This window comes from Carettochelys insculpta, chromosome 7 (assembly GCF_033958435.1).
Source record: "Carettochelys insculpta isolate YL-2023 chromosome 7, ASM3395843v1, whole genome shotgun sequence".
In the NCBI taxonomy this organism is placed as follows: domain Eukaryota; kingdom Metazoa; phylum Chordata; order Testudines; family Carettochelyidae; genus Carettochelys; species Carettochelys insculpta.
Genome location: NC_134143.1, coordinates 13,505,169 through 13,530,232, shown reverse-complemented (window position 1 = coordinate 13,530,232; position 25,064 = coordinate 13,505,169). Strand labels below are relative to the sequence as shown.

General features: G+C 40.3%; 1 protein-coding gene across 2 annotated transcripts in view; it reads left to right on the top strand.

Moving 5' to 3' along the window:
• KCNMA1 (potassium calcium-activated channel subfamily M alpha 1) overlaps positions 1-25,064 on the top strand; it is an 863,058-nt gene that overhangs the window by 702,778 nt on the left and 135,216 nt on the right. For both annotated transcript variants that reach the window (XM_075000037.1, XM_075000036.1), the window contains exons 17-18: positions 12,185-12,271; positions 20,933-21,009. In XM_075000037.1, the coding sequence (XP_074856138.1) occupies positions 12,185-12,271; positions 20,933-21,009 (164 nt within the window). The remainder of the gene's footprint in view (positions 1-12,184; positions 12,272-20,932; positions 21,010-25,064) is intronic.

Here is a 25,064-nt window from a genome sequence, read left to right as displayed (position 1 = left end):
CCGTACTGAGGTCTGCTGGGTCACTGACTGCTCACGTTTCTGTGTGAACCTATCTCTTCCCCACCTTCGACTGTCCATGAAGATTGGATGAACAACATTGGCTATCTGCCCCCCACCCACCCCACTGGGCTTTTTGTTTCACCCCATGGGCCTGACTGAGTGGCACACTGTCTGGAGAAGTTTACAACCAGGACTGCCAACCACAGGGGAAAAACAACAAGAAGTCGTGTGGCACCATATAGACTAACAGATTTATCGGAACATAAGCTTTCTTGGGCAAAGACCCACTTGTCAGATGCACCACATGGCAGACCTCCCAAACTGTATGTTCGGTTATTAGATTTTTCATGACCCTGTAACAAATGTGAAGTGAAGTGCTAGAGTAGTCCTGCTACTTGTTGTAAGTGAAGCCACAGACTAAAGAACTTATTTGGTCGTGAGCTTTTGTGGGTAAAACCCACTTCCTTAGATTAATAGAGTGGGGGGAACAATCCAGGGTTTATATAGCAGGGAGTGGTTTACAGCAATGAATTTCTCACCTAAAGGCTTGGTGAGAAATGACACCTGATTTTCCAGTGCCATGTTGGCATCCTTGGGCAATGTACCACCAGCAATTTCAAGGAACCATGATTCGCAGGACCACAGAATCCCTTGGTACTGTAGTAATTAGTAATAAATTTGCTTTGCTTACCTCATCAAACTCACCTGTTACCTTCCATAGTGGCTCCCAATCAAAACTCCACTATTGTCTCAAGTTGCACTTGTACACTTCACCCCAGTCTCAACGTTGTGCAGCTGCAAACAAGGCTCCCCAGTGCTTCTCCAGACCGAATGCCACCTGTTAATCAGAAGTACAGAGTATATTCTTAAATAACAGAAAGGGATCTTCAAGAAATAGCTATGTTCAGAAATGGAGAAGATATAATGTTTGGTGAAGCTGGTGCCATCTTTCTGCTGTCTAGTCATCTCATTCCACAGTCTTGAATTACCTATTGGGATTGAAAGCTTTAGGCCTTTCTATGACTTCCATGAAGGTTCATTTATTGGCAATACCAGCTTTCAATCTGCCAGTAGTAGATTTCTTAATATTTGTTCAGCTAAGCAGAGCAAGATTCCTGAAGGACTTTGACTCTTTTTCCTCAGATTTTAGTCCCTGCTCTGAGATCTCATCCTGGTTCCTAATCATCTCTGTGAAGATGGCCTTTTTGGTGGCCATCAGTTCTGCTTGAAGGTTTATAGAGATTTGGGCTGTAATCACAGGATTTTCATTTACTGTGTTTTCCAAGAGAAAGATATCATTAGGTCCAAAGTTTTACCTAATGTTCCTCATGAGTTTCAAACTATTTACCTATTGTTTCATTTCCTTCCTCTCTCTTGATGCCACATCTGCCTACCCAGGAGTCTATAAAGTTAAGAGGACATTGGCCTTTTACTTGGCCAGAACTAGGCCATTAAGGAAAACCCATAAACTCTGTGTCTATTGCAGTAGGTCAAAGGAGCCTCTTTTTCCACTCATTGGCCTTCTGTATGAATTTCTGAATCAATTATTGCTTCTCATTGTTTTGCTGAGGTTCCACTTCCCTATTCGTGACTCCATGCTCTGCTAGATCATTGTCTATGTTGGTATCCCACTCCAGGATGTTCCAGGTGCTGAAATTTAAAAGGCTGCAACATAAGCCTGGGAGCTTGTATTTTCTACCCCTTATCTCCAGCTTCACGCAACTTCTATTTCACCAGTGTATTCTGGTCCCAAATTCTACCTCCTTTAAAGGTTACTGCTTGGGAGTCAGTTACCCAAAGTGGAGCACTCACAGGCATGGTACTTAAAGAAGGAGAAGGATTTACACTGCTTGTGCATTAACACAAGTTTTCTAGATTTATGTCCTGGCAAGTGCTCCACTATCCACCCACCTTCTCCTCTGCTTCCGATCTCTCTCTTTGGGGTTTTGTGGCAGAAAAGGAAATTAGAGCAGTTGACTCATGCAGACTTATACAGCCTCAGTAGAAGATACGAGGCTCTATATGGCCCATGTGCAGGCCAAAAGGGGACTGCTACCAAAAATCTCTACTTAAAGGAGCATGTATTCATGAAGTGGAGCAGCTATATAGGAGGGGTCCTCTGAAGGAACTCCAGTCACTGCACAAAGCGAGTCTTCATTCCTTGTGTACTGGTTGTGCACAACTAACCAGAAAATGTGTTTTGTCCCAATTTCCATTATTATTTTACTAATACCTGTTATTTATCGGTTTATGTAAGAAATGATGTGCCTGTTGCTATAGTTGCACAGAATAACTCCCTCTGATTTCAGTGTAGTTTTCTTGTGCACGAACTGTAAGACAACACATTCTAGTGCATGCATTTTCAAGGAGACACATGCTGAAATCCTGGGGCCACTGAAATCAATAGCAGAGCTCCCATTGACTTCAGTAGAGCCACAATTTCTGCCATAGTATAATAGCCATTTGCCTATGTAGTGTGTACATATTTCATGATCCTTTTTTAAACCTTTCTTATTTTCTCACACTAAAATTTACAATTTTATTTTCTTTCATGACACGTGATTAAAAACTCTTTTAAATACAGAACTTTAAAAATGCTTTCATTTACAAAGGAGAAAAGATACTCAATAGTTTATGCAACTCCAATTATAAATAATGTATACACATGTGAACATAAGGTACAATTTTTGAAACAAAAATGATGAAGCTACATAGACCGTAATTTGTGCAGATTACAGATTCTATGTATTGAATGTAATCCATAATTATGTTTTACCTTTTGGCATTTTAAAGTCGCATTATACATTAAAGTTAGGTTCAGTTTTTAGAGATAGCCCAATTCAAAATTTTGATCTTGTTTTGAAGTCTACTAATATAGATCCCTACACCTATGTAGAATCTCATGTAAATTCAGTAGCAGCTAGCTCAGATTCTAACACAGGGGTGGCCAACCCACAGCTCTCAAGCTACATGTCGCTTTCTGAGCCTTTAACTGTGGCTCCTCCTCAGAGCTGCATGCTGGTAGTGCCACCCACCTGCTGCACACATGCGCCCCACCACTTGGTGGGAGAAGTGTGTGGCAGCACTGGTGGCAGTGGCTCCTCCTCTGTGCACATGCCCCACCACTTGGTGGGAGAAGTGCGTGGCAGCAGCAGCTCCTCCTCAGAGCTGCATGCTGGGAGTGCTGCCTGCCTGCTCTGTGCAACCTCCCCACTGTGTGGTGCGAGACGTGTGTGGCAGGGCTCCAGCAGCGGCTCCAGTGAGTTGCCAGCATGGAATTAAGGCAGGCGGGGGGCTGGGAGTGCCTGTCTCTTGGGGAGGGGAAGTCATTCATTTAGAGCAGGGAGTCTGGGGGTGTCTGCCTGTGGAGTAGGGGGAGGGCATTCATTTAGAGCAGGAAGGTCTGGAACTGCCTGACTCTGAGGGAAGGGGGAGAGCATTGAGCCATGTATTATATATTTATTTTTATATACCTATATATGCATATATCGGTATATAAAATATCAATATAAACAAATATATAATACATGGCTCTTTGCACTCTAATTACCTCTATTTTGTCTCTCCATCGCTAGCTGGTTGACCACCCTTGTTCTAAACGATCCCAGTGGCAGATCAGAATCTGAGCTAGCTGCTGCTGTATTTGAAATAACTTGCTTTACACTTGGGCTGATAATCCTGGGTACAGTTGGTGCTAGCATGCCTGAGAAACACTTCTTTAGATTTACTGTTGCTTCTATGTTATAGCCCCAACATTTATTTCTGAAATACTATTTATTGATCCAGTTACAGAAATGCACACATTTCCTGTATTTAAAAAAATTACTCCAAAGAGGCACATGGAGAATTTGTTTGAGATCATGACAGGGAAAAAAAAAAAAACATCTTGACTATACACAACCACACCAATGCGAACTGTAAAGACACACACATAATCCCTACCCTAATTCCTCAGTGCCATTTGGAGTTTTTTTCATTTCTCAATACTTTATTTTTTCTTCCTCCAAGAATATGCAAAAATAAAGGCCTAACCAACGTTCTTCCCTTCCTCACCTTATGTTTTACTCCTCTGTTAAATATTCTCTTTGTCTCTCCATTTATTTGTCCTCATTCTCGGCAAAAAAACTTTTTTAATGTTTTGGTCATTGAAGAATTTTAAATAAAGGGTTTTTTTGCTTTTGTTTTGGTGTCAGTTGATTTCTTATCAAAGTGTTTGATTTGCAATTTTTTTCTTGTCGTTTGCAGAAGCCGAAAGCGGTATGCCCTCTTCGTTACCTTTCCTTCCAACCTCAATCCTACCTTCACTCCTTCTAACTTCAGGACTAATTCCTTGCCAAGAACTCAGGAAGATAACACCTTTGTCTATCTTTCTCTCTATATATGTACATATATATATATATATATATATATATATATATATATATATTCATGTGTCTGTGTGTGTGTATATATATATATATATATGCATATTTATATATGATCCCCCAATTTCAAAGAGGAGAGAAAATAGAATCATTTTATTTCGTTATTGGTTGTTGTGACTCATGCACTAACTTCTTTGCAGGAATTATAAAATAAAATATAAGCATTAGAATTTCATTTGATCGCGGAACCACTGATGTATACAATTTGACATTTGGAAATCAAACCCGGTCTGCTGATCACTGTCCTTTTTTCTCCTTTTAATTTGTTTTGTATTGTGACATGTCCTCTGTGTCTACCAGTCTTTGTCCTGCCATTTTATCTCCATGTTCACAACCTTATGAACAGCCTCACTACCCACAAAGTCCATTCGTAAAATACATGTTTCATAATACAATACTATGTGCTCTCGTAGTTTCACCTCCCATTAACAATGACCAAATGCCTGATTTATTTTTCCATTGCTGAACCAGACTAATTATAATACAGTACACATTAAAACTACTGTACTGTTTCAGTGAAGTATCTATAGGTAGTATATGCTGTACATTCATATTCATTTTATTATATGAGCTTTTTTATTGAAACAACTCAAATAAGAGTTTGCTTTGCTGGGTTTATTTTTTCTTTGTGTTGGCATGTTTCACACATTCTTCTAATAACAATGTTACAGGCCTCATTTCTAGCCTATGTTCCATTTTATTGTTTCTGGTTTGAATGAAATAAGGCAGGACTTGTCAACTCCCTATTTTTTAACATCTTATCACAATCTGACTCTGATGTCCTTTGGAGATTCTTCATTGTCGAGACATATTTCGGTTTCCTACTTAATTGCATACTCCAACCTTAATTTCCACATTTGTTCTGTTGTGTGTATTGTGCGTGTGATGTTTATTTTCATTATAGTCTTACTCAACTGTGTTTTTTTGAGTCAATGTGTGAAAGGAGAGGTGGCTTCCTGTCAGTTTGGCATTATTTATATGATCCAACTGCAGAGAAGTTACTGCAACACAGCATCTCAAAAGATCTGCAGTTGTTGCACCTCTACTTGGCTTCTTGCTTTTGAGCATATTTACCTTGTGATGAAGGCATGCTGATGCTGGAATGTTGAGCAGTGTGAAAACGTGTGGTACAAAGTGCAGTTGCTTGCTCCCAGAATAAAATATCTGATGCTGCTGAGTTCACTTATTTCCACTGTGTTACTACTTGATTCACATCTTGAACGAAAAAACCTGACTTAAGTATTTTACTGTGTATTACTTTTAATTCCCTGGTATGCAGACAGGGCACACTTAGTCATTCTTATTAAAGAACTTAATTCCTGGGAGCAACTATTTGTGATTCTGTATGCTTGTAGTAACTAAGCTTTACTATACTGTAGCATGTTTTGTTGCAATGTGTCTTTTGCCTTGTATTCTTTTTAGTGAGTGCCGTAATAGAATTTTCTATGTATAGCTATATGGAATTTGTACTCATATCAGTCATAGAGCCCAGAAGAAAGAAGTAATGCCTAAGAGTTACAAGCGGTGTGCAGCTGGTATTCACACAGATCCCACAAGCTGGTTTGTGCACCTACCCTCACACTTGCTTTCAAAATATATTCTGAAAAGCCATAATGGTTCAAATTAAGTCTATAATTTATAGTAGTTTTCATGATATGGCACAATTAAAGAGACAATTGCACTGATATTGTGCATTTCATCTGGGCACAGCATGAACCAGTCTAAAATGGTAGCTGTGTTTATATGTGATATCAATAGTCAATAATATCCCATTATCTCGTTTCAGTTAATATGACTATTATAATATGACTATTATAATATGTGACTGATGAATATATTAGTGCTTTATTTTATTTGCATGGGGAATGGTACAGTACATCTACCACAAGGTTAAACCACAGTTGTCATGGCGTTTGTCATTGATTTACCTCAAAATTTGCCATTTTTAATTCGTTGAGTAAAAGAAAAAATGGGTCCATATTTTTAGGCAGGAATCAATGGAAGTTAGAACAATACCTGAAAAATATGAAGAGGAATATTGCTGGGTCAGAAAATGTTTCTTGGCATGGATGTCTATGGGTGTTGTGTTACTTATTCATGTGTACATATTATAATCGGATTTTGGGATTAGATACTATCAGTGAGAGAGTCAGAAGTCATGTACAAGAACAAAACTCATCTTCCAAAATCTTTAGTCACTCACTGCTTTTGAAAATTTATCTCAATGATAGTAAAACATAAAGTGCGAATAACACTGTAGCGTTACACAACTAGGGTCATGCTGTGGGCATTTCCCAACAGAGTTCTACATATATACCTCCATTCTGACCTACATCACCTCTTTGTCTTCCAGTCTTGGGGCTTCACACAAGCTTCCTGTTAAGATGCCTTGCTTTGATCTGCCATCTTCTCTGCTATGTCCATGTTGGATTCCATACACACATCTGCCAATGCTTCTTAAATTAATTCCCCTCCTGTGTCATCCCTGGCAATTGGTTGTGGCCTTTCCTGAACACATCTGACACTCACACCAGACTTGGCAGTAGCTGTGTCGTATAAAATCATTGCCCATCAAAGAAGCTCAAACTTGTATTCATTTGTCATCTGAGCAGAGACTTCACTGGAACAAGAGGCCAACAAAATAATGCACTGTGATATTCTTTTCAATGAATTAATTTTCAATAACTTCATGCAAACTAATATCTAGAATTCAGTAGGAATGCAGAGAACAAAATTTAAGGTTAATTTTTTCTATGCAAGAGATGGGAAATATGAGAAATTTTCTTGTCCTCTTTTCAAATGTATGAAAAAGGTATATATTTAACAGCATAGTATGAAGTTATCTTGCAGTGAGCTTTCTACTAATTCAAGCACACTTAAAACACCAGAACTAAAACTATGCAGTTCTCATTCAGCTTCCCAGAAGCTACTATCAGATAGCTCTCACTCATGTAAATCCAATTGAGCTGGATGATCAGCAGGTGTGATTGAGCCTGGGAAGATAGGGGCTAAAGCCATGAACCTCTACCACATGAGCTAAAAGTCAACTGCCTGTCAGCTAAAGCTGTAGAGCAGACTTCACTCTCCTTTGTCAGTGGTCTCAATGCCTCTGGGTTACAGGCATATGGATATTTGCTATGTCTTAACCTTCACTTGTGAAAACTAAGTAGCTTGAACTGTATACAGTATTCTCGTAATACTCTCACTACCAACTCTGTCTTTCTCATTGATGGCCTCTTGCTTATACATCCAAGGATTGTGCTAGACCTCTTACCTACAGCCTCACATTGGGACCTCCTGCCACTTGTTACTTCTTAAGTCCCTTCAAGGATATGCTTCTTCATCTTGTTAATGTGGCCTGCATTCACTGTTGCTCGATATTTAACCTTGCATTTGGCTATATTAAAATGCAGGTTATTCAAATGAACCCATTTTACCAAATGACCCAGATTATGCTAGAGCAAAAGCTTCCAAATATGGTCCGTGTCCCACTGAGCAATTGCTTAAATTCTGTGCAGAATTCACTGGTCACATGGAGCTTTCTCCTTCATAGTTTCCACTCCTAAATTGCATTACTATAGCAAAAATGTATTACATGTTTTCTACATAAAGATCCAGTTACAGCTGCCACAGGACCCACACATTTACGAATGGAAGGACAACTTGTCCAGGAGAGAATCTTAGTTTTGAGATGCGCTCCACGTAGTGAAAAACTTTGAGATGCGTTCTGCCAGATGAATACATTCCTAAAAGTAGGAATGCCTATGTATCTTAAGCGTTCTAGCTGGCTACTTCTTCATTAGACCTGCAGCTAACCTAACTGGAAATACAGGTAGTACCTCTTAGCCGTGTCTACACTAGCCCCAAACTTCGAAATGGCCATGTAAATGGCCATTTTAAAGTTTATTAATGAAGTGCTGAAATACATATTCAGCTCCTCATTAGCATGCGGGCAGCCGCGGCACTTCGAAATTGACGCGGCTCGCTGCCGTGTGGCTTGTCCCAACAGGGCTCTTTTTCGAAAGGACCCCACCTACTTCAAAGTCCCCCTATTCCTGTGAGCAGATGGGAATAAGGGGACTTCGAAGTAGCCGGGGTCCTTTCGACACAGAGCCCCGTCAAGACGAGCCACGCAGTGGCGAGCCGCATCAATTTCGAAGTGCTGCGGCCTCCCACATGCTAATGAGGCGCTAAATATGTATTTCAGTGCTTCATTAGTAAACTTCGAAATGGCCATTTCGAGGTTTGGGACTAGTGTAGACATAGCCCTTGTGTCCAGCACCCTTGGGACTTGATCTGTCCCAAACAAGGGAATTTGCCAGATAAGGGGAGGTCCCCTGCCTTACCCCCACACCCACTCATAGCAGCCCCCTTACCTGCAGCTGGTCCCTAGCTCTTGTTGGCTGATGCCATCAGTCCCAACCCTGCACAACCTCAGCATCAGCCCGAGCCCCAGCCAGGGAACTGGCAGAAACCTCAGCTGGGGAACCAGATCCAGCCCTGAGCAGGAAGGCAGCTTCAGCCCTGGTTGGAGAGCCCACATGGGGAGCTGGGCAGCCATTGGGGAACTAGGCAGCTGGCCCAAGCTCTAGTCAGGGAGATGGCATTGGGAGCTGGGAATCCCCTCTGGCTCTGGACAGGTAGCCAGCACAGAGAGCTGGCAGAAGCCCCTAGGTTTCCCTGCACATTCCTGCCAGCGCCCTTGTCACTGGGCTCCTACCCGCCCTTATTACTGCAGCCTCTCAGCTGGGGCTCTTTGATCCAGTAACATCTGTGCTCCTGCTGGATGATGGATGTAGCTGGATGAGAGAATTCAAGGTTTGAGAGGTGCAACCTGCATAATAAAATAGGGAAATTCGATTCCTTCTTTAAAAGTTCTAAATTATATGACATTCCTGTACTGATTTAATAGATTGGTGTTAGATTAAAAAAAAGTCAAAAGACTTTGATAGGAGTGTATGTTTGGAAAAATCAGGGTGGTATACAATTCATTTTGTAATTTGTTCCATTCACTGCAGTTCACTGTATATAAAAGCCTAGGGATCTGTGAAGGAGATGTCGAGACAAGATGAAGGTCTGTTAAAACTCCTCCTCTGCAGTCCCAAGAGTTCTGAACCAACCATCTTCTCTGTTGACACATACAGTAATAACGAAAAGTCGGTACTATAGTTATTCAGATACATGTCACTGTGATGACAATTAAGTTCTTGTTACTTGCAGAGATTTTTTTCCTCAAGTCATTCAAAAATCTTTTAACTCAATATGTATTTAAATCAACAATTAGTTTCACTAGCCTGAGCTGTTTTGATATCTTTTATAAGATAACAGTCCCATCTAAAACCCTGTTTATAGTTGTTCTAACAAGCCATGCAACCTGGATAGAACTTGATTGTGAGTAGCTGATGTATATACTGTCCATATATAAATGTGTGAGAATAAAATTAAACCTATTGAACCTCTGCTGTTAATAATACTAATAAGACTGATTTATTTTTATTCTCATCATGTACACTGTCACAAATCCTTATTTTGTGGTTATGACATAATGTTGTTCAAAATCTTCTGAAATATATGAAATCAATTTGTGTGACTTAGCATTACACATGTACACACACACACACAAAGTGAAACCAGAACTGTATCCTGAAGTTAAGCTTGCCTGACACTTCCTATTATAAGATCTTGTTTTCAGGTGCCTGTCACCTTGATGAACTGTTATTGTTTGAGAGAAAATTGTCCATAACATGTATCTACGTCAAACTGATTGATCAATTTTTAAGAATTAAATTAATGGGAAAATATGTTATTTTGCTGATTATAAATATTTTTACAGTCATTTCATCTAGCATATTCATGCTTTAGAATGAGGGCTTGATATTTGCAATAAGGCATATCATTGGGTCAGGGGTATACTTTTTGCTCTCTCTATGAAAAAAACAGACTTACTAATATTTGAAAATCCATTTGCATTTGGTCAGCAGTCTAACTCAAATGCAGAGGAGTCAAGAACCTAATGTCAGAGAGAGGAGATTTGTCTAGGACAAAGAACCTTGGGGGAGAAGACTGGAACACAAAATTTGGGGAAGAGGGCAAAAAAATTGGAGGGGCTGGGCAAGGAGACTGAGATGACAAGCGTGGGTGGTGGAGACAAGAAGCTGTGTGGAAGGAGGAGAGAGAAGACTAGCTGGTAAGGGTGGGCAGAATGGGTCGAGTTCAAGTGGGAAAGGAGCGGTAAGGTTTCTGACCAAAAGCGAACACTCCCCTCCAGAGTCCAGAATGGAACCAATGATTCCTGACTCTCAACATTTTTTTCTATTAGCAAATATCTGTGAAACCCAAATACAAGCAAAAAGTGTGTCTCATCCACCTTTAGTGGATGACAGCCTACTGTTGTTACCAGTTTCTCTGTTAGCTTGAGTAGCAGAGGTCTGCATGCTAGTTCTAAAGGTTTATAAACTCAGTATATGATATACAGTATATACAAATGTTATATATGTAACAAAACATTCTATACATCCCAGCAATATACAGCTCAATAACTTATTAGTAACTAAAACTATCTAAGCTTTTGCTCCTATATTTTCCCTCAAATAATAAGGGTACTAATCTTTAGCATTGCATGCCCTTGCATTATGAGAGCCATTCACATATGTGTCTTATCTATTGCTACATTTGCATACTTCCTAAAAGTCATTGTCTAATAAAGCCACAAGCATTGTAGTTTCTTTGAGGTCTAGTGTAGTGTAAGACATGCATTTATACTCTTAACTACTCTTTAACTTAACAAAGATTAAACTTGATGAAAATACCAAAAGTGCAACAAGAGCTTGCTTTAGTGTCTAGTCTGGTTAAGAGTGGAGTTATATTACATTTCTTAGTAAAATATGATGAATTATAAACTTGCCTTAATTAAAAATAGTCTGGTGCTAATTCTTAATGACAATGTAGCTGATATTTCACACACACCACATTAACTTACAATTTCCAATATCACACTGAGTTGCAGTTACTCTGTCAAAGTGGCTGGGTTATGTGGTTATGTTGTTTTCTTCAAGGGGCTGCATAGCTAAGTTTTTCTTTCCTTTGATGTTATATTCATTTAACATTTTCCTCAGCAATAGTGACTGGTTGTCTTGTACCATTCCCCTGGAGTGTGTGTGTGTATTTATTATCTTGTAAACAATATAATAGATACAGATGGGGTCCCATTACAGTATTTCTTATTTTAATAGAAATTGGAACAAAGATGTTTAAAATGGTTTAATTCAACAGATGACTCTTTTATCTATCTTTCTATGACTGTTATCAAAGTGGGTATTTCCTTGTTGGGATCTCTTTCCTTTTCACCATATCTTGAACTTTTTCATCAGCCTGAATAATAACGCAAGAAAACTAAACTGCTCCAATCTGCACATTTTCTGAAATGCTCTTTTTGCTTTGTTTTGGTAAAAGAGGCTAATTATATGACCACCAGAACATAAGAAAGTAGTGACTAAAGAGTTGAAATGCTGATATGATTGTAAGGGAAGATACATGGTTGTTACAAATTTAAGTTCTGTAATGATCCCCATTGTTGACGTTGAAGCAGTGATCTGATTGGAAATTTCAAAGAAGAAAATGGTTTCAAATGTCCTGATAGCCTTTCCTGACTAGTGAGTTCCCTAGAATAAAACAAAAATAGAGCATTTTGGAGCATTCAACTGAAAGTGATATTAACTCTTAGCTTTTGTCTTTTTGTTTGTTTGTGTTTCATTGATCAGTATATTAATCAACCCTGGAAACCATGTCAAGATTCAAGAAGGCACTTTAGGATTCTTCATTGCAAGTGATGCCAAAGAAGTGAAAAGGTACTTTTTTATTGCATATTTTAAACTGAAACATGCTTGTTTAATTCTTTATATTCAGAGGGGTATCCCAACTCCCATGGAAGTCAGCAGACAACATCACATTAGTTCAGTGGGGGTTGAATTGGAGCAAATCCAGCCTTCAGTATATCCTCTCTCTTTGGACTCTTTTCCATGGCAAAAAATCTTTAACTGAAATCAAATCAAAATGATATAATCATTTTGTAGCAGTTATGAAAAAGAGTCAAAGTGGTGGGATGGTGGAGGGGGTTGACCTAAAAAAACCTTTCACTTTGGGTTTGGGTCACTCTGCTGTTATTTGAACAGAGAATGGGGTCCCTAGTTTTGACATAAAATTTGGGTGAACAGAGAAATTTTGCATAGAGACAGTGTCAGCAACCCCAGCGAATATTTATTGAGGGTAAACTGAGTGGTATTCGTTCAGCATTATATTGGTAACATGACATTTCCTTGGTGCTTTTCTTTATCAGAACTACATATGGTATAGGCACACGATAATAAGTCAAAGTACAACAGAGTAACACTCCCAATCCAATGTGTACTACTTCACCTGTTCAGCAGACTAAGAACTTGGCTGTACCAGTGAGGTTAGAGTTTAAAGTAATTCAAGCTACAATTTCACAAGAGAGCTTTGGTCTCATGCCTAGCAGTCACCAAAGTGAGTCATCAGGAGAGCCCTGCAGGAAAATGTTTAAATAAATAACTTTTTAAAACATTTTGAAGATAGATAAATGTTTAATAAGCAAAAAATAAATTTGTTTCCTGGTAATATGTCTCAAAGTTATGTTAACCCAAAAGTAAAAAGATACTCCATTGCTCCAAAACAATAGAGTTGGCTGCAGTTTTTACTTTTCAGTCATGTTGAACGTGAGATCAAGAATCAAAACTGTTACCTCAGAACTGGTCAACTTCTTGTGCAATAATCAATCATTCCATCTATAAAGACCTTCTTCCAAGGTGCTTCTGTGTCCACTCAAACTGTGGGAAGCTTTCTCCCAGAACCATCATCCCCTCTTCAGCCATGTTGTGTTAATCAATTCCCAAGGGTAGATCTCATACCTGAATGCAGTACAGAGACCTAACCATCTCCACCTAGTGCTCTCATCACAGATACTTGAGTTCTTGCAAGTTTACTTGCTCTGATATCAGGTTCACTGATATCAGGTCAGCTTAGCCACTGCCCAGCCACAGGGTCCCATCCAGCCAGCTGCAGCATAGCAGAATTACTATGAACCTTCTATCCCCCAGCTGCCTGCAAACCCAGGTCTGCTAAATGATACTTGTGGGCTCCATCAATGTCTTATGTTGCAGAAGTGATTCACTGAGAGTAGTGAAAATTGCCACTTGACTAAGCCTATTCTGCCAAAGAAGGGACAGTTTCTTCCAACTCCAAAGCTAGCAGTTTCTGTAAGCCAGGGAGTACCTCGCCAGTGTGACATGATGGCCTACTCTTTGTATGGGCCTGACCCATGTCTATCAAGCAATCCCAGCTTATGACACAGCAGAGAGCTGTAGTGGTGGTGGTGGTGGGGACAGAAAGAAAGACTGAGCCTGAAGTTAAGCAGAAAAATGCTGACTTCCTGGGACAGATCATGGAGGGCAGAGTTTAAGAGTCACATCTTATGGGAGCCACTGGCTGTATCAAACTGAAACCAGGGTAAAGATGGTCTGAGCTGTTCTATTTTTCAAAACTTTCTGTTATGTCAGCCTTCTGGGCAAGAGAAGCAACTAGGAGTAGGACCTGTGTATACCTAAAAGTCTAAATAAATTAAACCCCTTTAAAGAGGCAGAAACACAGGCAGGGCATTGCTAAGCAATCTCTGACCCAAAGAGAGACACAGGAGGCAGGTGCCCCTGTGACATCTGGGCCCTGGCCTTTCCCATTTCCAGCTCCACGTTTGTGAAGGCTCTTATTGTGGGCACTAGCCTCCAGATATCTATGTGTAATGACAGAAGTTGAATACTGAATATGCATTTAGAGTAAATTTACTCAACGCCTTGTATACCTGTTTCTATTCACGACAACAGAAAATTGAAGCAGAACTCCCAACTGTGACTTGCCATTTCCTGAAGCCTTTTGCCAAGAATGTGCATTGTTGCTGCCTCCCTTCCCACATTCCCTAGCCATTCTTTGCAAAGCATATCTTTATCAGATGTTATCAAAACAAAAAGCAGTCAAGTAGCACTTTAAAAACTAGCAAAATAGTTTATTAGGTGAGCTTTCGCGAAAGCTCACCTAATAAACTATTTTGCTAGTTTTTAAAGTGCTACTTGACTGCTTTTTGTTTTGATAGTGTATAGACTAGCACGGCTTCCTCTCTGTTACTATTTATCAGGTGTTGTGCTGGGGCCTCCTACACCTCCCCTCTTCCAAAGGGGTCTTGCTTCCTAGCAGCTCTGCCTTGTTAGAAGTCCTGCGTGGTTTAGTCCTTTACATTCAGGCCATCACCTAGGCCTTTAAGTTCAGGCTCAGCAGCCCAATCACTCAGGCTTCCACAGTCTAGTCCTTCACAGTCAAGCCTCAGAGGCCTAGTCACTCACAGTCCTTGCCTTACTCCCTGAGCCACTTTCCCTTTGACCCCTTGCACCTTCTGGGCCTCTATCATAGGGCCCACAGTTCAGCAGGAGTCAAGCTGGATGCTTCTCCAAGCTCCCCTTATCCTGCTGAGCACTGGCCTATCTCAGGTGCTAGCTCTCAGTGGCTATGTCTACACTAGCACACTATGTTGAAGTAGCCTATTTTGATGTAAGAACTTTGAAATAGGCTACTTTGACGCGTATCCTCTACACACCCTTCAGGGGTGGTGCCATCGACATTCAACGTTGAAGTAGCGACAGAGAAAGTCGAAAGGAGCCACCCTGGAAGGAAATGCAAGTGTCCGCACACACAAGCACTCCCCGTCGAAATAAGGGGCCAGAAAAGCCCCAAGCCGCTCCCTTAAAGGGCTCCTCCCAGACATACTTGGCCTGCACAGCACGAGATCCACAGAGCCGACAACCGGTTGCAGACCATGTGCATGCAGCATGGACCCCCCAGCTGCAGGTCCATGCTGCGTGCATGGGGTCTGCAACAGATTGTCGGCTCTGTGGATCTCGTGCTGTGCAGGCCAAGTGTGTCTGGGAGGGGCCCTAGACCATAGAGCCTCGCAGAGGCTGGACAGAGAGTCTCTCAACCCCTCAGCTGATGGCCGCCATAGAGGACCCTGCTATTTCGACATAGCGGGACACAGATTGTCTACTCATTCCCTACTTCAACGTTGAACATCAAAGTAGGGCGCAATTCCCATCTTCGGATAGGAATAGCGATTTCGATGTCTCGCCACCTAATGTCGATTTCAACATTGAAATAGCTCACGGCACATGTAGGTGCAACGTGTACTATTTCAACGTTGTGCCAGCTAGTTCAAAGTAGCCGGCTAGTGTAGACGCACCCTCTGTGAGTTGGTCCTGCACCTTTTCTGCCCAAGATCTAAGTCACCCAGCTCTGCTGAAGCATCTCCTTAAATGCAAGGCTGTTCCAGCAAGCTGCCCTCTGACTGGCTCCCCCCCACAGCAGTCCTTCCCTCATTGGCTGTTGGAGCTGCACAGGCTCCCTCCAGCCTGCCGTAGCCCTTTACTTGAAGTAATGGAGCACTCGCCCCACTACAGATGTGCTTCAGCTAACAAAGTCATTTATGAAAATGGCCAATTTCACCTGTTTACCTTCGTAAATCAGAGTCAGGAAACATGTTCCAAAAATTGAAAGAAACAGAATCCGTCTCCATGAATTCTCTGCCTTTGTTTTCAAACAAGAGATAGATGCTTTAATGGGATCTATTATCTAAATCACAACACAAAAGATTCTAGGAGAGTGAAAAACAATAAAACAAAAGCAAACATATGTGATGTACTTGTAGCTCATATTAAATGTTTTTTGTTTATGTGTTATGTGCTTTAGGGATGTTGGCGAGTCTTTTAGGTTAGAACTACACCATATTGCATTGCATATTTAATACTGTTTATGCACCATAAATTGTAGTAGAGTAATTTTGTATATTGCGAAACAGTGGTTTTATGTATTTTAAATAATAGGTACATATTGCACACCTTTAGTTAAGGATTTATTGTAGAGAAGAGCTGCATATAAAATGTTGAGTGCTAATATGTCATATATGCAATGTGAGTGATGCCTTTATCGTTCTTTAGCCACTTACATTTTATTGTACATTATAGAAATCCATTTATTTTAATTATTTTATCAATATACTAATTTCACTTTAAAAACATCTCAACACATCTTATTCTCAGTCTCATACTTAGAGTATTGCTTGCACTGCAATCTGCAGTGTGCTTGTAGCATGGTTAGACATACCTGAGATAACCTTCCTCATACTAGCACAGCTGAAAATAGCAATCTTCTGTGTGGTCGTCTTCAGTTCAGTTTAGCAGCATGGGCCCCTGACATGCTTACACAGCCCATGCTGAAGCTCATGCCTCTGTACTGGACTCAAGGGCTGATAGAACCATAGAACACTATGACTGGAAGGGACCTCGAGAGGCCATCGAGTCCAGCCCTCTGTAGCTGCATTGATATTTTTAGCCATCTAATGCAGGTATAGCTATACACATGTCACCCCTTGGACTGTAGTGTAGACATACCCAGAGAATATCCTGAGTACAGTGGTGCCAAGAACCACCACGGACCCAGGGGCAAGGTGGGAGGGAGGCTGGCTCCTCACCCCCCAGAAGGGATGGGGCCAAAGGTGGAAAGGGTGGGGTTAGGATGTCAGTCCTCCCCACCATGCTGAGAGCAGCAACACAGCAATTTGTGGTGTTTCAAAGGAACCCAGAGGTTCAGGTACCATCACTGCTACTTCATCAGTGGCTGGAGTTCCAGACAGATGCAACTGCTCCCATCTCTCTCTCTCTCTCTCTCTCTCTCTCTCTCTCTCACATGTGCAGCATCCTCTAAACCTCTCAGGTGTGTGGAGGATTTGGTGCTGAAGGACCTGCTTCAGATTTGGGACCTAGAGCTGGGTTAAATATATTAAATGAACTGAAAAACTGTAGAGGAAATTTTGGCCAACAGGAATAGTAGGAAGGCTAGGATAGGAATTGGGATAGGATTATAATTCAGAATGATATGGACAAGCTGGGGAAACCATCTGAGGTAAATAGGATGTAATTCAATCAGGACAAATGCAAAGTACTCCTCTTAGGAAGAAGTATTGAGTGGCACACACACAATGGGAAATGACTGTCTGAGTACTGCGGAATGGAATCTAGGAATCATAGTGGATCACAAGCTAAATATGAGTCAACATTGTGACACTGTTGCAACAAACCAAATATCATTCTGGGATGTATTAACAGGAGTGTTGTAAGCAAGACACGAGAAGAAATTCTTTTGCTCTATTCTGCACTGATTAGGCCTCAGCTAGAGTATTGTGTCCCGTTCTGGGCATCATATTTCAGGAAAGATGTGGAAAAACAGGAGAAGGCACAGAGAACAACAACAAAAATGATTAAAGGTCTAGAAACCATAACTTATGAGGTCAGATTGAAAGATCTGTTTTCAGTCTGGAAAAGAGAAGACTGAGAAGAGACATAACAGCTTTCAAGTACCTAGAAGGTTGTTATAAGGAAGAAGGCAAACAAATGTAGGATGAGAAACAATGGGCTTAAGATGAAGCAGGGGAGGTTAAGATTAGACATTAGGAAAACCTTGTGAACTTTTGGAGTGGTTATGCACTGTAATAAATTGCTTCGGGAGATCGTGGAATCTCCATCATTGCAGACTTTTAAGAGTTGTTTAGACAAACACTTGTCAGGATGGCATATATAGTGCTTGGTCCTGTCACAAGTGCAGGGGACTGGACTTGATGACCTCTCAAGGTTCCATCAATTTCTATTATTCTCTGATTTTATGAAATCCCACAGTCACGAGGGAAGTATCTCCCTAGAGTACACATGATCCATAGAAGAGTAGGGGCTGCCACTCCCAAGTCCTAATCCTCTCTCTGACACTGACTATGTTATTTGACTGTTATTTAGCTACTCCTAATGGTTAGTGTTATGTTGACTCCACTAAACCCTGCTACTTTCCTAGCAAGTCGCTTAAACACCCTTATTTAATTCAAAGTTTTGGATTTGGTCCCATTTGAATTGTTTTCTGTATATTAAATTTACAATTTCTTGAATTAGACTCTCTTATTCTATCTTGAACGCATATATCTTCCCATCAAAGTAGTTACACCAGTTGTATAGACACACTTGTCTGTAGACTCATGAACCTCTGGTACTTGTTAAGCTGGGAGCTGGAAGCCTGGGCAGCAGCGTCTCTCATAATATACTCTGTAATATATATCAGGTCCCTGCAGCTATCAAGCAGAAGGTATAAGTTCAAGAGAGAGGGAACTACTTGTAGTTTTGATGTAACTGTAACTGCCCACAGGCAGACTCAAACTTGGAATATCTGGAGCTTAGTGGAGGTGCCTCTGCAGCTTAAGCTAAAGGCCAGTGGGCTCTCATCTTAGGCTGTGGAGGACACTTATTCTTTCCCTGTGATGTGGTCTAGGTACCACTAAATGGGACAGTTAACCAGGTGTGTGGGTTAAAAATGCAAAATATTTTCACGATTAACACTTATAAGGCCACCTGAACTTTTAATCAAAACTCAGAATGAAGAATTTTCATTTCTCTTTCCTTGTATTTTCCCCCAGCTTAGCACATGCTAGGGGTTCTAATCTAAAGTATATAATGTTCTCAGTAGGCTTCTGGCCAGCCTGTTAGCCTGAAATAGCAGATATGGCTTTCTTTCAAGTCTCCCAGCCCAGTTTTATGGACGCATTAGGTTTGGATGGTCTACAGAGAAGGAACCAAATATTGATATTGAAATCTGAACCAGATTTTTAGATATTCTCAGGTTTAAACACCTAATAAAAACACTGTATAATTAAAAACACCAGGCCTCGATCAATCCTGGAAAACACCCATTGACTCCAGGTAGCCTGGCTGTTGAATCACAAGTTGAAGAGCATGGACACCTGTGACAAACTGGCTATTTGGCTTTGGATATGTCCCTTGGTTTCCCTAGGGTGCAGTTTCCCCTTTTGCAATTTTTAAACCCACTTTTTGGTAATACCCTGAAACAGAGCACAGGAAAACACCTGGACATAACCCTGCAGGCCCTGCCTCCTCTGCATATAGTGATAGTCACTCCCCCTTTATTTTTGCTTTAGGGATCTGTCAGATAGGCTGTATTTCTCCTTCTGCTAGGAAAGTACCATGCTCCCTGTGCCCTCTCCCTCTTTATAACATACCTGCACAGTGTTAAACATCAATAAACCCTTGATATTTTGGTTTAAATGAATTCATAACAGTCCTTTCATTTACACTGGAACAAAGATTATATAAATTCATGTCCCTGTGCACTCATTGCTTGTTTTAATTCCCAGCACCCCAGGATTGTATGTTCTTCTGTTCCCATGGCCTCTCCGATTTCTGGTACATTCAAGCTACCTCAAATTCAGGAGCAGTGTTACCTGCAAGACCTCTGGGGTGGCCTCAGAATCTGAAATTATAAGGAGGAGTCTGGGTCAGAGGAGGCAGGCAATGGGGAAAGTTTTGCAGATCCTGAAGTGCTGGTATACCCCAATTTCTCATGCCAGAAAGAATATGTGACTGGCATGACTGGCACAGTTTGAGGCTAGCTGTGTGATCTTCATGAAATGTCTATGCGTCACAGCAATAGTATGTGACATACTGACGTGACAGGCCTGTGAAATCTCCTGTGAGCAGTTTGATGTATGGTTGTTAAAACAGAATTTTATTTTAATGATAAGTTTGATTGCACTTCACCTAGCAATCACCTCTTTGATACATGTAACAGGAACTATGTAAAAGCCTAAATAGACAGAGTTAGGTAGGTCATCTTGTGAATGACATAGTTTTGTTTGCTTAGGGATTTTTGCTGAGAGTTTTTTATGCAGTCAAAACTAGCATAATTCTGCTCTAATTGAACCCGGATGGCAAATGGAAAGATATCTGTGCTGAGATGACTGCAAACCTCGTGTTTATTCACTGCTTTTTGGGACTAATTTTTCAGATACTGGCTTCCATTTTTTCAGGTGCTGATAACTGCACATATGATATTATTGACAACAACTTAGGTCACAATGGCATCGAAATCGCTAATTGCACTAACCAATATGGAGGCCTGGAGGAGGCTAGACTGAAAACTTGGCCCTAAATCCTCAGCTGTCCTCTTCAGAAATCATTTGGCTCTGAATTAGTGACTTTCAGGTCAAGAACAGTGAACTCATTTCATATGTGCCTTGATGATGAGACTCGTTGAATGCTACTTTCAAAGATGAAAGGCAAATGATCTGATTCACTGTGTCATATTTACCAACCTTTCTCCTAATTATTTTCCAAATGAAACTTATTAAAAGCAGCACTAACTTGAATCATAGTCTTGTGTTTGAAAATTAATGGTCTTGCAGCAAACATTTCCTCCTTTCAATGTCTAAACCTTTCCGAAGATTAAAGGAAATTAGTACTGGCATGTTTCATTAATTTGGCAATGTAGCAGGAGGAAATGTGGGACTAATTTCATTTGTGTGGATTAAGAAATGTGTCAGTTTTTCCATTCTGTCTCTCTAGGGCATTTTTTTACTGCAAGGCCTGTCATGATGACATCACGGATCCCAAAAGAATAAAAAAATGTGGCTGCAAACGGCGTAAGTAATATTTCTTCTACCTCCCGTCTCTCTCCCGCCTCCCCTTCCAGGAACTTTTCAGCCTTAAGGAATCTTTTTAAATGCATTTATGTGTTTTACACAGTGGTTCAGAAAGGGTAAGAAATAAATACACAGCAATGCAGATACGTGCCTTTTGTAATTCTGACATGCGAATATTTTTAAAATTAAATTTCACACCACTCACTCATACCTGAACCGTCACTAAAATGCCTCGTGTCCAAAGTTAACAAAGTTCAGATAATTAAATCAAGATAAATCTGCTGAATCTATTAATGGTCAGTAGGAGGTCCTGCATCTGAGTAAGTGTTCAAATTTATCCACTAGGGACCATATTCTGCCCTGACTTATATCCCGTGACAATGCATTATTTGCAAAGAGCTTCCATGAAGCATAAGGACAGAATTTGTGTCTTGCATAATATAATTTAACACATAAAGTAAGCTAAGAAACAGCGCTGAGCTATGTAACAATGCTGAAATAAAATATTATGATGAGTCCCATAGGCTCCATCCTGCTGTCATTCTGCAAAGGAAGTCTCAAAGTCAATGGAAGTTCAGTGCACAGACAGAAGAAATGTAGAACTTGTCTTTTTTAATAGGACAAAATTCTGTTTTTAGAAGTGTTCAGTGGACTGCAGTTTTTATGAGCTGCTTTACCCTGGTTAATAGAACTGTGGTTGATGTCTGTAGGAGTTTTTTGTGAGTACCAGGAGTGCAGAACATTGGAGTTGAGATCTGATTTTGGTTTTGTTTTTTTCTTCATATCTGACTCTTCAATTTTGGTGGACTTTCTACATTCAGGTTACCCAAACCACATGCCCACACAGGGGCCTGGAGATTGACTTGCTCAATGAAATATTTGTGGCATAGATTTCGAAAGTAGGCATGGGGATTCCTTTTCTCAATGGACATTTGAGTATTGTGTGTACACTTTCCATGGTTTAGAAGATATTCTGTCATCAAAAAGAGGATAAAATGCAAAGACCCCTTTTAGACTCACAAGAAAGGAGGGCTGGACTGTCTCAGCAGTCTTCCACATTTCTTCTCCTGTTACTTCTGTGATTCCAGAATGCTGTAGTCTACTGAATTCTCTTGTCAGTTTTGGAATTTGGAAGAAGAGACTAGATTTGGCCCTTCACAACCACCAGTGAAAGAGTGCTTATACTCAGTCCATACCAGATAATGAAATTCTTTAAATGGAGAGACAATACCATTGGAGTCCTTAAGGACAACCTTCCTCTTCTCCCCACCACTCCAGACCCCTACCCTCCCCCCACAAAAAGAAACAAATGATCACAGACAGCAAGGTTTCTATATTTTAAGGTAGTGTAATAGAGACTGAAGAGCTGAGACTTTAAAAGAGAATGACAGCCACAGTGAATACAAAGTACATGCAAATCAAAGAGATGCGTGCCTAATATGGAAGGAATGCATGCAATTGCCAACTGTATTGATAAAAATTGTTCAAGAACACCTTATCTATGTGCAAAAGTGACCGTAGAACTGCTATCCAGGTCATCAAGACTGCTAAGTTTCTAGTCAGGCAAGTTAAAACTGCTTGTGGGTTTCTGTAACTCACAAAGCTATTATTTCCCCTCAAGATCTTCCAAAAGCACTCGGGAAGAGGACTATGTAACCAACATAGGTGCGCTCTTGTTGTTTCCCTGCCCTTTATGGTATTTTTATTTTTCCCCATCCAACCTTTCATACCAGTAATACAAAGCTGTACTTATGTGTCTAGTGTTCTATCAAATTGTCCACAAGACTTAGTATTATATGAATGTGAGGCTTACCTAGTTGGGCCACATTTAACTCAAGTATATTGAAACCTATGAACTAGAAACTACAATAAAAAAGGGCAAAGCATGAAATTGAATAAAATATTCGATTTTGGGAAATCAGAGAGGAAAGAGACCAACCAATACAGTATAAAACAGGAGTATGGTTGTGTCAGGACCAGACTGAGAGCCTCTGCACATAATAGTAAGAAATGTCCCAAATGAGTTGGTCACACACATCAGTCTGATGCATAAAAGGGTGTTGAACAGTTGTGGAATGAAGTGATGGAGTTAGTGAGGCTGAAGAAGGAGCCTCTCGGGGCCATGACACTGAGCACTGAATGCCAACTGGGTAATCTTCCAAGTCAGATGGGGGCCAGTGGTAAAGACAATGATGACAAAATCTAGTATTTATTCAGAATGTTTTCTTGGTTTGGTTTCTTTCTTTCTCTCTATCACACACACGTGAACTGATAACCACTTAGACAGCCACATGTTCATAACTATTATCAATAATTCAGATAAAGTCCTTCCAATCATGTAGACCACAATTTTCAAACGTGACTAGTGTTTTTAGGTCAATGTGTCTTTGGATGTTCCAACAACAAGACTCCTTAAAGGAGCCTTTAAGGTGTCACAGTTTTGGCCTGAAAATCAGCAGTCACTTTTGAAAATCTTAGGCATCATCTCAATGTGTGTTATGGCCAATTGTTTGTTTTAAAAACACAGATCAGCTCAAACAAATTAGAAAACACAGCAAAATATTTTCTTCTAAATTGTAGGACTTGACTATTTAATTTCTGACTACATTGTGAACAGTTCAGATTTGTTTTTAATTAATGAGCAACATAATCAAAATTAGAAACAGTGGCATGCAGATGACATGTAAGAGGAAATGAAGGAATGAAGATTAAACTATCAGCATGTACAGGTGAATGAAATTTGAAAGACTGTCGTCTTTACATGAAAATCTTAATTATTATGGCATTAATTACATGCAGCTTCCTGAGACAGTTGAAAGCCATGTTCTTTAATAATGCATCTGAGGTTTCATGTCCCTTTTGATATTGTGTGAATATTAACGTTTGTATTGTCAGGGTCTAGAAGTGAGCCTGACCTACATAGCCATTTGTCCAAACCTGTTAGGCCTAGTATTAATAATTCAAGTAAGAACTATACATCTCCACAAGGCTAGGGATAATTAAAGTAACTATGCTTTCCTTTCACAGTTTTCAGCCATCCATCCTTCTCCCTCCTGCCTGAATAATCTTTATATGTTCACATTACATTGCCCAGAGAGAAATCTAGAAATTCTATACACAAGCCACTGCTAGTTTTGTGTTGTATTTAGCTTACGGTTTCAATTCCTTGTTTAATTTCATTGTAGCACTTCAGCAAAGGGTCAAATGTGTATACCTATATATTAAATACTGCTACGCTGGGATGAAATCTCTAAGCTGGATGGTTCACACCTTCTATTTCTTTCATTCTGTATAACCATTCTTACCTAATTCTCTATACATTTTTTCCAGCCACTTGCTTGCTGCAAAGGGTGGGGACTGAACCCCTGAGGGACAGATCGTGTGTACGTTGATGTTTTTAAAGGAATGTACTGTAACCTGTGAAAATTGACAAATTTTTGATTTATTTTTCCTCTTTGCTGCCTTGGAACACGGTCCCTACTATATTTTAACTGCACACTGATAGTGATCTATTGTGAGTAAAAACGGGTTCCCTGTAGCCCAGAGTGCGGTCCAACCTGTCTTTCTCTAGCAGAGAGTTTTTATTGTTTTGTTTAGTAGTTTGGTTCTTTTCTTTAATATTTATGTTGCATGTAGCGTCATACCCCCACCTTTCTCATCCTTTACACCCACACGGATCAGGGCGACGTTGAAGAAAATACAGCAGTTTCCTCCTCCTCCCCTTCCTTCTTCATTTTCTCCCCAGTCTTATTTTATCACCAATGGAAAATGAATCCTTGATGATGGCATTTCCTTTAAGTGACTTTGGACTTCTCATTGCTTTGTAGGGACACCAGTTAGGCTGGAGTAATTACCACTGTTGCACAGTTTGCTTGGTTAAGAGGAATTCATTGTCAGGCTTGCATTCAAGGTCTTTGTACATGTATCCACTGCTACTGAGCTTCACTTCATGACAGAAAGGGCATACAGTAGTCCCCCCCTCCACCATTGTACCATCCCTCTTCCCTCACCACACAGAAAAATAAGCCAGGCAATGAATTAATTGTGTGATCAGC